The following is a 17,821-nucleotide window of genomic DNA, read 5'->3' as shown; positions in this document are numbered from 1 at the left end:
AACTGCTTGGTCTTATGATTTCTTGGCTGTCCTTTTCTTGGATTCATTTTAGTTGTTGAAGGCATAAATTCTCTAAATTCAGAACTGTTTGTGGTTTTTAAATTTTAAAAGTACTTGCATGTCTAAAAATTATTTTGTTCTACAGTTTAGTTTAGTTTAGTTTGTTCTACAGTTTAGTTCTACAATTTTTTAAAAGTTAATTGTGCTTCACTTCTTTTCAGATTGTCTTCTAGCATTTAGTTTTGTATTTGAGAAGTAAATTTTACCAGGTTATGACTCTAGGCGGGGTGTGTGTGTAATCTGTGTGTGTGTGTGTGTGTGTGTGTGTAATCTGTATGTGTGTGTATATTTGCATGTACATTTTAATGCCATTTTACAAGAAATTGTTTTATTTTGAGGCTCTTTTTATGATAATTGATGAATAATGATATATACCAGAAGTAGGCTAAATTTATAACTAAATTATTTTGTACTGTTGTTATTGGATTTAAGGAAATCCTTGAAATAATATGTATCTTTAATTCTGTTAGCAAGAAATCTACTTACAAACTCTAGATATGAGGATTCCATAGAATTTTTACTTATTTTAACCATTAATAATTTGTCCACTTTATAAAGTTTATAGTTTCCAAATTTTCACACTAAACTGTTGTAATTTCATAGTGAGCTATTGGAGGCAGATAAGTACTTTGAAGCATAAGAAAAGAAATCATGTTGTACTATTGGGCTTTGTGTTTCTTTATACCACTGATTCTTAGCATATTCCCAGGTCTTGACTGAAATTTATTAGAAGGATAGATAAGTATGAATGAAAGAATGTAGATATTAATCAATCATAAATCAATGAATAGACTTTTGAAAGCTAAATTTATTTTAGTCAAATTTTCTTCAGTTTTATTTATTTTAATCTTAAGATACCAGTACCATAATGTCAGGCTCTTTGTTGATATTCTTTTTCCAGGGACTTTTAAGTGGGCTCTTATTTATTTTCTTATTTTATTTTAATGTATATGTAAATCAGTGTTCAGTGACTTTACTACTACTGGAAAAGTGTATCCCAAATATACTAATTTTGGAATAGTTTAGTCTTTATTAAGAATTGTACTATTTTAGCTGGATTTTACCCTATTTAAGACCATAAAAAATACAGAGCAAAGAAATTTTTATTAGGCTTCAGGATCATGTATGGAAGAGAATAATTATGATGACTATATATTTCTTATTTTATGTATAATAAATCTATATTCAAAGAACTAAGAAGAACACGTACTATGTTTCTCTGGGCTTGTTTCAAAGATATAGTGTAAACTATTAAGAATTACTCAATCAGTGTTACAAAATTTCAAATTAGTCTTTTTTTTTATATTCACCTGTTTATGTGTGACCTTTTGATATTATTATTATCTTGAAATTCAGGTTACCAGCTTGACATTCAATGATAAGTGGAGGGTAGTTTTCAGAACAGCAAAAACAGTAATAAATTGAGATAGTGATGGCATAGGAGGATGGGAGTGTTAAAGTTCAAGATATCCAAATTCTGTAGTTGATAGCATTCTCATTTTTTAAATTATGTTTACTCTTTAAGACTGACTCTTTTTCTTATCCCCACTTTGCATAATCTTTCATTTGATATATTGATCAAATGATTGATAATTCCTAATTAGTTTCTTTATGTCTGTTGTCCTGTATGTTTAAAACCATCTTTCACATGGCCTCTTTCTAAAACACTGTTTTAATGCTTAAACCCTTCAGAAGCTACCATATAAACTGTGGACTTCTCCGCATAATACTGAAAGGCTCCATCTTTTTTAAGCATTATTCTTTTTTACTATTTTCACTTGGAAATATTTTTTCCTTCGTCTTTACAGTCTCTGTATTAGCATCTGTTTAGTACTACTTTCCAATCTTGTTTGATACAGTTAGCTATTTGTACATAAAGTTGCCTTTAGAGTTGCCTTTTTTATATAATATTTGTGGGAGGCATTGATTGTTAAAAAATCATTTTGTATTACCATTCTCCCTTGGCTGTCCTACTACTTTGCGCATAGTATGTAATTGGCAGTGAATATTTGTTAAATTGAATGGAATTTGTAAATATGATACCTAGTTAATCAGAATATACTATATTCTTATTCTTTGGCTTCCCTGGTGACTCAGATGGTAAAGAATCTGCCTACAATGCTGGAGACCTGGAATCGATTCCTGGGTTGGGAAGTTCGCCTGGAGAAGGGAATGGCAACCCACTCCAATATTCTTGCCTGGAGAATTTCATGGACAGAGCGGCCTGGTGGGCTATACAGTCCATGGGATCACAGAGAGTCAGGCACCACTGAGGGACTAACACTTTCACTTTCACTGTGTTCTTTGGCGTGAATACTAGTTTATTACACTATAAAATGGACTGCTTTTCTCTAATATAGCAGTGATAATATATTTGTTCTGAAGAGGAGTTAGTTTGAAATGTTATGCTAATGTTCACAATTGGTCCAGATGACCCTTTATTTCCATGTTTTCATGTGACTTTGTGTTTTGAGTATTCAAGGACTATTAATAGCATTAACAAATTCATTCACCGCTGACCATTGTTAAAAAGACTTTGGCTTTTATTGTTAAGCATTTGTGTTCAGTTTATTTTGAGAAGAAAGTAAAAAAATACTTTGTTAATTGGATAGTATTACTTTTAAGTAATTTTTTTTAAACACAAGCAACATCTGTAGTAAAACATCACCCTGAAACTTTAAAAACTAAAAGGATTTAATGTACACGAAAGTATAAAGACTAGTGAAATAAAACCTCTGTAAATCTCCTTTTCAGAGATTTAGCATTATCAAGAATTTGCTACTCAACTTTCGTTTTCCTGAAATACTTTATGGCAAATTCCTGACAGTATTTGTGTATACTCCCAACATGCATCTCTAAAAGATAAAAGCAGTTTCTTACCTAACCAGAGTGATTCCTTTATACTATACTATACCAACTCATATTCAGATTTCTTCATTTGCCTTGAAAATTTCAAATAAGGTCTATATTATTTTGCTGGTATGTCTCTGGAATGTCTCTAATTTAGAACAGTTCTTCCCTTTTACTGTCTTTCTCTCTCTTTTACAACATATTCTATATTTTAGTTGTTTTTGTTTGCTTCTGTTTAACTCAGTGGTTCTCAACTTCCCATCCCTAGAATTTTTGGTTTTTGTTATTTCCTCCAAGGGGAGATTTGGCACTGTCTGGAGATACTTTTGGTGTTGCAACCTGTGATAGGATTGCTATTGGCACCTAGTGGGTAGAGGCCAGGGATGCTGCTAAACATCCTGAAGCGTGTAGGACAGCTCCCAACAACAAAGAATTATCTGGCTCATAATGTCAGTGATGCCAAGATTGAGAAGCCCCAATTTAATTTGTTCCAGATACTTGCCTTAATAATTTTTATAAACTAGAAGTTAATTCAAGGAGGCAACAGTACTTCATAGGAGGTACTGTATATTTTATGTTGCAAAAATCAGGGGCATATAATGTTTAGTTGTCTCACTTCTTTTAATTGAACATTGGGTTCAGGTGATGGCAGCTTTATCCCTTAAATACGGAATTTAAAGTTAGCTTTTCTAGAGCAAAGTGAAACAACAGCCTCTTTTACTGGTAGAAAGAATATTGGAACTTGTTAATTGTATAACTGATCTCTTTTTGTTAGATGTTTAGAAACTTGCTGTTTACATACAGATCCTGTGCTTCTGTTTCCTCATCTGTAGCAATAAACTGAACCTGGCGATTTCTAAGACTATTGCATTTTGATGGTGATTTCTAAGACTTGTGCGTTTTGTTCTTTGCATTAGATAAGAATTTGATGCACATACACCATTTTATAAAATATCCAGCTAGACAAAACCACACATCCAAAGTAGTTTAGATATAATTTAAATTGTCATGCTTTGAATATCGATAACTTTGACAGATTATTTTCTTTAGGGAAGAATGAATTTAATAAGGACATTCATTTCCTTCTGTCTCTCTCCTCTTCATGAAAGTTATTTATACATTTCATCTAAGGAGTTTCAGAATATTTATGTGAATTTATTATTCAAACCATTTTTAATGTTCCAGAACTTAGCTGTGACTGAAAATGAATTTTTTCTATAGAAATAATATGATAAAAATGAGTTAGGTTTGAATCTAGCCTAATTGTATTTTGGTTTTTAATCTGAGTTTCCTTAGCTAAGGACATGTTAAGGAGGTGTATGCCCATAAATTAGTTGACATTTGAATAGAGTTACTTATTTTTGTATTTTTGTGACTACATCTCCTTATATCTACATGTTCTATAATGTTGTTCAACAATCTTTTCAGGTAGGAAGAGAATTGGTGTTAAAGGAAGGAGCTGTCTTCTACTTCCTCTTCAGAACTCCTATGACGCTTTTTTTCTCTTTCTCTCTCTTTTTACTTTATGCACTTCTGCTCTGTATTATTGTTATTGTTTCATTCTCACATTAAAGAAGTAAGTTCCTAGATACAAGGCCTAATTTTACACATGTGATAGTAGTAAACAGCAGTATCTCTTACTCAAAATTGGTAATAAAAGTGTATTTAATATATCAATGAATATAGCATTTTGTCGTACCTGCTACCTAATACTTGACTTTTCTGTGTCTAGAAAATATACCTTTATATAACTACCTCTCCCTTCCCCAAATACACTACAACCTTTTAGAATCTGAAAAGAAAGGAGCCTCAAACCATCTCTTATTTATTAAAGAATGATTTGAGTCCTCACAATGAGATAGGCATCATTCTAGTGGCTCCATACCAGCGCTGCAAACAAATTCCCTATTTCTGTGGAGTTTAGATAGACAAAATATATGTATATATCTTAGTCAAAATTTATAACAAAATTATGCAGAAAAAGTGTTTAGAGATGGATGAGATAACTTGCTTAGCTCTCATAGGTAGCAAATGAAGCAGTAATGGTACCTAGGTCTTTAGATCCTGATGGTATCCTTGAAATTAGTTTCTTTTTCATAAATTGGGAGGTAGGGCAGGATATAATAGACATCCACTCCTGTTTTCTTTATCGTATGCCTTTTAAAATTTATAGAACATTTCATAGGCATTTGAATCTACTGTTTTTTAAAATATCAGGTTCTTCACATAGTAAAAATAGTAGGGGTTTACCAGGTGGGTCAGTGGTTAAGAATCCGCCTGCCAAGCAAGAGTCAAGGCTGGATCCCTGGGTTGGGAAGATCCCTTGGAGTCTCAAATGGGAACCCTCTCCAGTATTCTTGCCTGGGAAAATCCCATGGACAGAGAAGCCTGAAGGACTACAAGTCCATGGGTCACAAAAGAGTCAGACATAACTTAGAGACTATACAACAACAACAACAACAAAAAATAGTGGGCTTTAAAATTTAAAAATCAGTGTAAGAGCTTTCAAAAACATTGATTTAGCTATTTGGCTGTGTGGGGTCTTAGTTGCAGCATGTGGGCTCTTCATTTTGGCACACAGGCTTTTCTCTAGTTGCGGCGTATGGACCCGGTAGTTCTGGTGGCTAGGGCTTAGGTACTCCCCCTTCTTAAGTATGTAGGATCTTAGTTCCCCAACGAGGGATTGAATCCCCTGTGTTGGAAGGTGGGATTTTTAACCACTGGACCACCAGGGAAATCCCTGTAAGAACTTTTATGGATGGAAATTTTCTTGGGATCCAGTGGTTAGTACTCCTGGCTTTCACTGCTGAGTGCGCAGATTGAATTCCTAGGCCGGGGAATTAAGATCCTTCAAGTTGCATAGCCAAAAAAAGAACTGTCATGGAATTGATTTAATAAAACATATTTCTGCATTTAGTATGCCTCATGAAAAGATTGAGGTGTATTTTTCTTAGTAAATTTTCACCAAACTTAGTTAAGATGAGGTGTGGCATAAGGGGACCTTATTATCAGGAAATTGCTTTTGATTGAGATTTAATACCTTCTATGATCTAATTTGTAACTTTCTGACTTTTCCTATAGTAAATCCTATATTCTAGCATGTAGAAAGTTTATGTTTGTCTACCAGTACTGTATTCCTTTTCCTTTTGTCTTATACCAATTAGTTATTTTGGTCAAAATCCCTTTATATTTTTTTTTTTTTGCATGCATTGTCTCCTTTGAACAGTTTTAGTACCTTTTCTCTGTACTTTTGGTTTGGCAGTCTGCACTGCTCTTTGGCTCAGATGGTAAAGAATCTGCCTGCAATGCAGGAGACCCAGGTTTGATCCCTGGGTCACAAAGATCCCCTGGAAGAGGGAATGGCTACCCACTTCAGTATTCTTGCCTAGAGAATTCCATGGACAGAGGAGCCTGGCAGGCTACAGTTTATGGCGTCGCCGAGTCAGACACAACTGAGTGACTAACACACTTTCACTGCTTTTTGATACATTTTGTTTTCTAAAACATTAATTTGAAATATTTAATTTTTCATCTGTTCATTTTACCTATGTACATTTTTTTCATGGTTATTTACTCCTTTTTTTTTTTTTTTGTCTTCTATTGTATTGAAAACCTGTAGATACTTTAACAGAGAAAATATCGTTGGGATGCAGTGTTTTCTCTAGAAAGACTCATATTCTGAACCATGGTTAAAGATAAAAAGACATAGTTTTTACCATGCTTAAATTTTGAATCACATATTTCTATGACCAAACCATGGTGAAAAGTCCACTTTCTAATATATAACACTTAAGCTTTCACTGCTTCCTTTATAAATAATTTAAAGTTTATTTAAGAAGTTTATTTTAATCTCCTACCCATCATAGCAATTGTTATAGATTTTTAAAGTTAATATACAGCAAAGTTTTGGAAAGTTTTCAAAGATTTAGAGATTATTTTCAGACTATTCTCTGTGTATTTATATTTGAAATATTAGAAATATGAAATATTATTTCATATTAAACTGTATTGGCTTAAGGGAAATTTTGAAAGAAACATTATCTCCCCCAAATTTAACATTCAGTATTAAATATGTATAGATTAAAAATAGGATTTATGTCTGATTGCTAAACAGGTGACTTTCAAAGATGGAATGATACAGAGTTTCTGATGTTATATTGGTTAAGAATTTATTTCATTTTAGTTATTACAATGTTAAAAGTACTTTAAACTTGTGAAATAAATTTTACCCAAATATGTTAGTGATATTTTATATAATAACTATCACCTTTTTATCAGCAAAATAAAAAAAAAATACATCTTTCTACATATTCTTAAGTTGCACTATGACAAGGGATGTCAAAATAAAACTTTTCCCTTAAAAGTCTTAAGAGCTGCTATTTCTAATTCTTTACATTTCTTTTCATTGAGTCTGGTATATGTTACTGTATCAGTGGTTCTCATTGTATGATCTGCAGCCCTCTCAAGTTCTCAGAAATCAATTAGAGTGTTCAAAAGGTCAAAATTGTTTTCATCACTATACTAATATGTTACTTGCCTTTTTACTGGGTTGATTTATTTGCACTGATGATACAAAAGCAATAGTAGGTAAAATTGCTGGCCTCTTAAGGCCATGGCATCAAATTATACTAGTATCATTGTATTTATCATTACCATATACTCAGAGTTATAAAATTAAAAAGCCACTTTCACCTGAAGAATAATCTTGATAAAGCAGTAAATACTGATTTTTTGAAATCTCCATATGTGACTACATACCCTATTAATGTTATTATGTGATAAAATGGGACGTACACATAAAGCACTACTGCTGACAGACACACTGTGTCTATCAAACTTAAGACATTTGGCAGATGTTCTCAAAACTGATCGAAGTGAGCCTATCACTTTAAGGAAAACAGTCAGTACTTGTTATTAGTGATAAAATTAAGCTTACAGGCACAAATTAGAATTTCGGAAGTTTTATTTGCCTGAGCTTCACAGCTTTGCAGTACTTAAAAACTTTTGTAATGAAACCAGTAGTGATATTAATGATGTGATTTTTGATATTGCTGGAGAAGGAAATGGCAACCCACTCCAGTATTCTTGCCTGGAGAATCCCATGGACAGAGTAGCCTGGCAGGCTATACAGTCCATGGAGTCACAAAGTTGGACATGACTGAAGCAACTAACACTTTGATATTGTAGTTTGATTTTGAATTTGGTAAATATTAGTAAATATAACCCCTAAGGGAAGTCTTTGGGAGCAGTACAGTACTTTATAGGTGTATAAGGGTGTCCTGAGAACAAAAGATTTGAGAATAGCTGATTTAAGTCTTCTACTGCAGTCAAACTTGTCTAACTAAGTATTAACATCATAACCTCCCTCATGCGCTACCCTTCCCCCATGAAAATAGACGAACACCTATGATTTCAGTAAGGAAAACAAATAGATTACATATGATATGAATAATACTTTCTTAAAATATTCTACAAATTTAATTTTCTACTTTGAACTGTGGGCTTATATATTCCATTGAAATTATTTAGGATTGCCTTGTATTTATCATTGATACTGACGTTAAAATATTTTTCTCTCTTCTTCCTTTTTCTTCTGTTTGTTTCTCTTCCCACTTCCCTTTTCTCCTTTCATTTCTCCCTTCCTTCCATTTTTGGTATTTGTTTTCTAGGTGGAGTCTTTCATTTTGGATCAAGATGATTTGGAAAATCCAATGCTGGAAACGGCTTCCAAGTTACTTTTGTCAGGTACTGCTGATGGTGCAGACCTCAGGACAGTAGATCCAGAAACACAAGCTAGACTGGAAGCTTTACTAGAAGCTGCAGGTAAGTCTGCAAACTCTACATATATAATAAGCCTACCTAATTTTCCAAAGTTCATATGACTCTTAAAAATTCTAGTTATTATAAATGTATGATCTTAGATATTTAGTATAAGACTATTGATAAAAGTTAAGGATTACTTTCTGGAGAATTACATGGAACATTTCATGAAAGCACGTTTTCATTGCCAGAATCCAATTGACAGGTTACTGTAAACCTTATAAACAGAAACTTCATATACGGTCAGTTTATATTCATCTTGAATTCTATTTTTGCACATTCATCCACTATATAAAATGTATTTATATCCCCATATTAATACTCACAGCACTTTCTGTCTTTTATAGAAATGCATAGAACAGTGAAACTTTTGATTTATTCTTTGTGCATGTTTTCTGCTGAGATGATGCTCTGTGCCTTCTTGTGTTAGCTCTCATAATCAAGTGTCCTTTCCACAATCTACTTTGGGTTACATTTTCCACATTTTTGTGCCTTTTGTTGGTAATTTCACTGTTTAAAATGGCTCCCAAGTATAATGCTGAAGTGCTCTCTAGTGTTCTAAATGTGAGCAGGTTGTGATGTGCCTTGTGGAGAAAATAGGTGTATTAGGTAAGCCTTTTCAGCTCAAGTTACAGTGCTGTTGCCTGTGAGTTCAGTGTTAAAGAATCAAGTATAATATATTAAAAACACACATGAAACGAGCTTATTATTGACTGGTTAATGCAGATGCTCAGGCCAGAGTCTTTCAGGCACCTAGCCCTGTATTTCCTTTGGAGGAGTATTCATTAATTGAGTGTTCCCAGTGATTTTACAGAACATAATTACCATGAATAATAAGAATTGACTGTGTATAATTCCTTCCACTTTTTGCGTCATACACTGTTTTTAAAACCTTGTAAAGTGAGGGAAATGAAAATTGTGAAATTATTTAAAAATATGTCATAAGAGTAACAGGGAATGATTCTCCTGAAGATGAAGAGACTTGAATTGAATATAAGAGAGCTGTTTGTTTTCTCTTGTCCGAAGAGGCAAAACCAGGTTTAAAGATGCTACATGAAGGTATATTTCAGCTGAAAGGAGCTATCTTTGGAGATGGAATTCCTTTTTATAGAATGCTAATAGTTGCTTTGTTTTTCTCATCTTTGTGTTTATTCCCATTTTTTCCCGTTTTCTTTACAGTAGCTAACAATCAAGATATCAGCTAAGCTGAGTTCTCATCTGTAGGCTATAGAAGAAAATTCACTTCTAAGTTTATGTTGGTAGTGGAATTCAGTTCCTTGGAAATGTGGGACTGAAATCTTGATATTTGTACAGACTGTCAACTGGAACTGCTCTCTTGTATAGCAAACCTGTTTGAGACTGTCCACATTTCCTTCATCTTCATATCAACATGGCATGTAGAATCCTTGTGCTTTGAATCTCTGACTTCTTTTTCCAACCAGCTATAGAAATTTCTTTGCTCTTCCTGGGGTCATGTTTGATAGGGTCAGGCCCACCCAGATAACCTTGTTATCTTCAGGTCAGCTATTCCATGGGAAAAGTGAAAGTGAAAGTTGCTCAGTCATGTTGACTCTTTGCAACCCCATGGACTATACAGTTCATGAAATTCTCCAGGCCAGAATACCGGAGTGGGTAGCCTTTCCCTTCTCCAGGGGATCTTCCCAATCAGGGATTGAACCCAGGTCTCCCGCATTGGAGGTGGATTCTTTACCAGCTGAGCCACAAAGAAATCCAAGAATACTGGAGTGGGTAGCCTATCCCTTCTCCAGTGGATCTTCCCGATTCAGGAACCAAACTGGGGTCTCCTGCATTACAGGTGAATTTTTTGCCAGCTGAGCTATCAGTGAAGCTAATCATGAGGATAAAAATCTGTCAAATTCACAGTCCCAAAGATTATATATAGTGTGTACACCAGAGCTGGGTATTCTTGGGAACATTTTAGAATTCCTAGTATACCAATGATTGTACAGAAGCCACTCCATTTCTTTGAAACCCCAAATGTCAGTATCTTTAAGTCTTTTCTCTGTGGCTGTTTAATTTCTTGCCTGTTTTTGTCTAGGCTTCCCTGGTATCTTAGATGGTAAAGAATCTGCCTGCAATGCAGGAGACCTGAGTTTGATCCCTGGGTCGGGAAGATCCCCTGGAGAAGGGAATGGCAACCCATTCTTGTATTCTTGCCTGGAGAATCCCATGGATGGAGGAGTCTGGTGGGCTACAGTCCAAGAGTCAGACATGACTGAGTGACACACACATTTTTGTCTAGTGAAATAGAAATGCTGGCTGCCAGCGTTTTGAGAGCTGAGAGTAGAAAGGGGGCCAAGGATCTCACTGTTTATCATGCATATACTCATCTGATCCTCATTTTCAGTTTAGTATTATCTTTTCTTCATCTATACTTGATGTGTCCTAGCCCAGGGTCTTTCTGGTTTAGTTTATTTAGAGAACAGTCATCTGCTGTGCAGTTTGTGGATGGAGTCTTAAATGTCTAAATGCTCCTCATAGGAGTTCAGCCAGTCTCTCTGTTTTCCAACCCAAACCTTACCCTTGTACCTGGAACCTGTATATAGCTACAGGGCCGATCACCTTATTTCTCTTGATTATCTATTGTTCTGCTTACTTTGTTTTGCCAAGTCAGTTACATCTCGTCTTTACTTTGTATTCATTAATATTAGCTTTGATTTATAAACTTCTTCTAGTTTTATCAAAGATGAAGTTCCTGTTATATTTTAGTTTTCCTCTGAGTAAGTTCTAAGAAGAAAAAGGGCAGAAATAATTATCTTAAAATAATCTTGAAATAAGAAATCTAATCTTTTAATTCACCTTTTCTCTGAAGTTATATGGTTCTGTTGATTAAATGTCATAACTTGGAAAAAATAATCTGGTCATGTATGTTTTATTTGATCTCAACTGATTAATATCTAATAATTGAATAAGACTAGTAAAAAAGATCACAGTAATCCAGAATGGTGAGATTAATTTTCAATCATTATTTATTTGAAAGGTTGCTATATATTTCTTAGATTACTTCCTAGTTATTTTTATAAAATAGATATCTTATGAAGATACAAGAAATCCATAAAAATTTAATATAGAATATTTTGTTCTCAATGTTATTTCTTTTTAAAATGGAAATTACTTTCTACTGATCCAGATGTATTCTCTTGTTTAACGGTTTTTTTGCTGTCATTGACAAACGGTTGTTAAATAGCCAGCGAGGGCTGGCTAAAATGTTGGGGCTAATTCTCTCCTGTGAGAATGCATCTGTAAGCTTGATCTTAATAATATTAGGATATTTAACTAACCACAGATGTCTTATTGACTAAATACTACTATAGCAGGTTTAGACTATAGCTGGCTTTTGGTATTAGTAATAGGAATTATACAGTAGGTATCTGTCTTATCAAACCAAGACTGCTTTTATTCTCTGTACATCTTGATTGTAACAGACACTAATTTGATTGCTCCTTACATTTGTTACATCTAAAATCAGAAAGACTTCTTGCCAGATTTATTCCATAGATGTTATATTTCATATCTTGAATTTTTCAGAAAGGAAAGCAAATGCATGTAAACTTTTATAAACTTCAAACACAAACTTATATGATATTTTTGAGTCTTTCCACTATTAAAAGAAATCTGCTCAAATATGTTTATTATCATCATTTGGGAGATCTTTTTGGTCTGTGTCTTAGTTAAATAGTTTCTTTAAAAACTTATATTTGAATCATTTAGGGGTCTTCTTTAAAATTGTAGGTTATCATTTGGTAATTTTGGGTTCTGAGATTCTGCATTTCTAACAAATTGCCAAATGACAGTAATGCTTTTTGTTTATGAACCATGTGTTATGTAGTGGGGTTCCTTAATATCCCTTATAACATTAGATATTTTATCTTCAAGTTAGAGCAAAGATTCTTAAATCCTGGCTGTACATCAACATCTCCTTAAGAGTTTTTAAAATATGTAGATCCCTAGGCCTCACTTTTACCTGAATTATATCTTTAGATATAGGAGAGCTCAACATCTGAATTCTTGAAAGGCTTCACTGATGGGTGGCCTGTATTAAGCACTGCTGAGTTAGAATAGTAACTAAGAGAGATCAGCTTGCTTTATAGTAATATCTAGAATAGCAACAAGTTATGTCTCATGCACATGGTAACTAACCATTTCTGTTTTTGAAACTTAAAAAAAAAATTTGCTATTCTAAATGTCTTTTTTAGACATGATGCTTTTAGACATGATTTTGGGTATGTGTATTAAGTTGTAGTTGTAATTTGAAGCAAATAGATACTCACAGGTAGGTTATCTTTTATGTAGCCTGTGGTGTCTTTTCAGTCCATTTTTTGGTCACAAGTGGTAGTAGCCCAACTAAGTGTTCTTAAGCTAAAGTGGCCATATACCAAAAGTATGGGGTTGGTGCTAGCTTCTGGCACTGCTAGAATCAGTGAATCAAATAAAACTTTATCAGTAATATCTCCTTTGTATTTCTCTGCTCTCCTCTATATTAACTTATTTTGGGTAGTCTTTTTCTCCTTGTGGTGATAAAAGTGGCTAAATAGCACTTGGCAATTTGGCAACCTTTAAACATAGGTTCTTCTTCTAATGTATAGCAAACCTCTATGGATACCCAGTTGTTCCAGCATATACCAGCGACCCATTTCTAGAACCAGAGAGTCACAGAGTTGAGCATGTATGGACTACATAAAAGGAGTAAGATTATTAGACAGTTGGAGAACAGTGCTTTCCCAAGATTCTAGCCAGGCAATATATATCTGTCCACTATATCATTTGGAAGTTAACATAAATAGTTAAGTAACTTGAATTTTGCTTTGTTTCTCCTTTTGGGTATATCCAAATTGGTGTGAAAATAATATAATAGGAATAGGCAAATTATCTACGGCTGATGGTAAAGCCTTTGCAGATCCTGAAGTGCTTCGGAGGTTGACGTCATCTGTTAGTTGTGCGTTGGATGAAGCTGCTGCTGCACTTACTCGCATGAGAGCTGAAAGCACAGCAAATGCAGGGCAGTCGGACAAGTAAGTATATTTCTACTGTGACCAGTATAAAAATATTTTCTTAAAGATAATAAAAAAGCTAACATTTACTGAGCATATTTTTTGTGCCTGACACTGTACTAAATAACCACTTTACATTTGATACCTTGTTTATACTAAAAAAAAACCTAGGTATAGATTTTATTTTTATTTCCATTTTATTTATGAAAAACTGAAAAGAAGTAACTTAATCAAGATCAAATAAATAACAGGCAGCAGAGCCAGAACACCCCTATCTGTCTGACTACAAAACTGACTTCATAGCTAATATGTTATAAAAGACCTGTTGCTGATTTAGATTTTGTTTTCTTTTTTTTTTTTAATGTTTTCCTGATAAAGAAGTCAATGATTTCTAATTAGTCATACCATTTTCTACTTCATGTGCATGAGAAAAAAAAAGTGAAAGTTGCTCAGTCATGTCCCAGTCTTTGTTATCCCATGAACTGTAGCCCGCCAGGATCTTCTATCCATGAAATTCTCCAGGCAGGAATACTGGAGTGGGTTGTCATTACCTTCTCCAGGGGATCTTTCCAACCCAGGGATCGAACCCTGATCTACGTTGAAGCCAGTTTCTTTATGGTCTGAGCCACCAGGGAAGCCCACTTCATGTGTATGGTAGTGGTGGTGGTTTAGTCGCTAAGTCACGTCCGACTCTTGCGACCCCATGGACTATAGCCTGCCAGGCTCCTCTGTCCATAGGGTTCTCCAGGCAAGAATACTGGAGTGGGTTGCCATTTCCTTCTCCATTTATGTCATTGCTATTGCTAAATCATTCAGTCGTGTCCGACTGTGTGTGACCCCATAGACGGCAGCCCACCAGGCTCCCCTGTCCCTGGGATTCTCCAGGCAAGAACATTGGAGTGGGTTGCCATTTCCTTCTCCAATGCGTGAAAGTCATGTCATAGTTCTGACCATTTTGAAGGGATGGTTTTTATTTGTTTTTGAATGTTCAAAAATTTTGTAGATGTAGTTTCCATAACTTGAATATGATTATGTTCCAAGGATGTTACCTTTCTGTGTCCTGTAGTTCCTTTTGTATAATACTTCACATTTAGTAAGAACTCAGTAAATATTTTGTGACTTGGCCTATTAAGTTTTTCTAATGATGTTGTGCAATTAAAAAAAAAATCACGTCATCTTGTATATAAAACAATTATGGATAGTATAGTTAAAAATATAATGCCAGGGAAGCAGCTGGAAAAGAACCATTAATAACATGTTACTGTCTTGATTCCTCAAAGGCTTCTTTTTTTCCCTTTAATTAAAAACAAGCCATTAAGCCATTTTGTTTACAGTCGACCCTTGAACAACACAGGTCTGACTGCACAGGTCCATTTGTACACAGGTTTATTTTTTTCTTTCTTTTTTTGGCTGCACTGCAGAGCTTGTGGGATCTCAGTTTCCTGACTAGAAATTAAACCTGGGCCACGGCAGTGGCTACCAAATCCTAACCTATAGACTACCAGGGAACTCCTAGCACAGGATTTTTTTGATAATAAATACTGTATTGCTGCACAGTCTGTGGTTGGTTGAATATATAGATATAGAAACATAGATATAGAGGAACTATAGATACAGAGGAACTACATATATGGATGGCTGACTGTTAAGTTATTTGCAGATTTTCAACTGAGTGGAGTGTGGTTACCCCTCACCCCCATGTTGTTCAGGGGTCAACTGCATTTTAGCCATTGCCTTTAAACAGTTGAGGAAATAGGAATATTCTTTTGTGTATGAATTTAGAGAATAAAAAATAACATTCGAGAATTGTCTTTTGTATAATAATATTTTTAAGACTGAAGGAGAGGTTATATAATATTAGCAAGAGTGTGAATTTGCTGTTTCTCTTAACTCTGTCTTCATTCATCTAATTCTTCATTCATTTTATTAATTTATTTTACCATCCTTCTCATTGATTGACTCTAGTTAACCTCAGGTTCTGTTCCTTAGTTACCATTCAGTTTTAGTAGCCTACAATATTATTGATATTCTTTAGATGTTTTTCAATGTAGTGCCTTCTGAGACTGGCAAGAGAAGAGATTTTAAACACCTTGGAGAGTATAGTTCAAACGGGAAACAGGAACAATAAAGAGTCATTGATTCTTTGGCATTGAAAGTACTAGACGTGATCAGCAAAACAGTAGAGCATGTTTATGACAGTCATATTTGTTCAGCAAAGTTTGAGAACCAAGGGGAGTGCAGTGATGCTATGTGCCAGATTTTACATTAGTTAAGTGTGGAGCCATGTGCCAAATTTAACATACATTTTGCTTGGAAGTTTTGAACTTCAGCTGTTGCTAGAGTAGTTCCTGAAAGGCTGTTTTAAAGCTAACACACCTAAGGAAATGGAGTGAAAGTTCAAATGGGAAAATAGAGGAGAATGTGTGCCTGAGGGGCAAAGAAAGAACGAGTGTGTTTTTTTACAGGAAATGTCATGTGGGAGGGATTTGTCCTGAACTTACTTAAAGGTGATAGAGAACACTGAGTCTAGAGACTGTTAGTGCCTGTAAAATGCAAGATTAAGAGAAACTTATTAAGTGCTGTTTAAGACTTTCACTTTGGCAAGGGTCAGTACAGTTAACAAGGGACTTTGGGCAGAAAACATCGAATGGAAAAGTGCTAAGGTAGTGTTTGGGGTTGGAGGTCATGTTGCATTTTTAATAGAGTAATCAGGGATATTCTCACATAGAAGGTGGTTTTTTAGCAAAGACTTGAAATAGATAACATTGAGTTATTTGGGACTTTCCTGGTGGCTCAGATGGTAAAGCATCTGCCTACAACGCGGGAGACCCGGGTTCAGTCCCTGCGTTGGGAAGATCTCCTGGAGAAAAGGCAATGATCTGTGCCTGAAAGAAGTTCTCTTGTCAGGGGGATAGCAGATACATAAATCTTGGCCTTGCAGCCGAACTAGCATGTTTAATGAAAAACATGAAATCCAACTTGGCTAAAGTAGAAAGAGTAAGAGTGAGGATAGTAGGTGATGAAACCAGAGAAGTAAAAGGAGTATGAGATCCTCCCACTGGACAGGATAAGAATTTAACTTTTACTCTGAGTAAGGTTAGAGGCTGGTGGAGGATTCTGAGCAGAGGAGTCACATGATCGACTTCCCTTTTTAAACAAGATCTCTCTGGTACCATCATTGAAAAGCCTGGAGGAGAGCAGGGGTAAAAGCAGGGAGACTGCTTAGGAGACTTTACCATAATCATGACCAAGGATGATGTTGAAACTGAGTTTTAGTGGTAGTAGGGGAATGGAAAAGAGGTTATCCTTGGATGCCTTTAGTACCTAAAGTGTCAGGGCCATGTTTTAATAAGAAGCTGTAAGAATTGAGGTTTATTTTAAATAAAGAGAATATTAATTGAGACTTGGATTTAGTGTTTTGCTAAGAATGAATTTTATCTATAAGTGAAAGAATCTTTAGAAATGTCCATAATTGAAATTCTTATGGGCGATTTACAGGGCAAAAACTTACACTTTCAGTCTAATTTTCTGTTGTTCTACCACTTCTTTGACTCTTCTTTTTGCTTGAATTAAGCCTTTGCCTTACCTGCGTGTTTTTCATACTTCCCCAAAATGTGGTGGTATAAGTAAATACTTCGAAAAAAAAAGAATCTGCTTATCAGTTATTTATCAGTTCAGTTCAGTCACTCATTCATGTCTGACTCTTTGCGTCCCCATGGACTGCAGCATCCAGGCTTCCCTGTCTATCACCAACTCCCGGAGCTCGCTCAAACTCGTGTCCATTAAGTCGGTGATGCCAGCCAACCATCTCATCCTCTGTCATCCCCTTCTCCTCCTGCCTTCAAATTTTCCCTGCATCAGGGTCTTTTCCAGTAAGTCGGCTCTTCGCATCAGGTAGCCAAAGTATTGGAACTTCAGCTTCAGCATCAGTCCTTCCAATGAATATTTGGGACTGGTTTTTTTTAGATTTGACTGGTTTGATCTTGCAGTTCAAGGGACTCTCAAGAGTCTTCTCCAGCACCATAGTTATTTCTAGATTAGTCCAAAGTATATGCTCAAAACTTTCTTGTCTCATTTCC

General features: G+C 34.9%; 1 protein-coding gene across 10 annotated transcripts in view; it reads left to right on the top strand.

Annotated features, from left to right (window-relative positions):
* ANKRD17 (ankyrin repeat domain 17) overlaps positions 1–17,821 on the top strand; it is a 166,981-nt gene that overhangs the window by 67,911 nt on the left and 81,249 nt on the right. For all 10 annotated transcript variants that reach the window (XM_027544715.1, XM_027544711.1, XM_027544713.1 and 7 more), the window contains 2 exons: positions 8,580–8,733; positions 13,607–13,763. In XM_027544715.1, the coding sequence (XP_027400516.1) occupies positions 8,580–8,733; positions 13,607–13,763 (311 nt within the window). The remainder of the gene's footprint in view (positions 1–8,579; positions 8,734–13,606; positions 13,764–17,821) is intronic.

The sequence above is a fragment of the Bos indicus x Bos taurus genome, chromosome 6 (assembly GCF_003369695.1).
Source record: "Bos indicus x Bos taurus breed Angus x Brahman F1 hybrid chromosome 6, Bos_hybrid_MaternalHap_v2.0, whole genome shotgun sequence".
Taxonomy (NCBI): Eukaryota; Metazoa; Chordata; class Mammalia; order Artiodactyla; family Bovidae; genus Bos; species Bos indicus x Bos taurus.
This window is presented reverse-complemented; position numbering and strand designations above follow the sequence as displayed.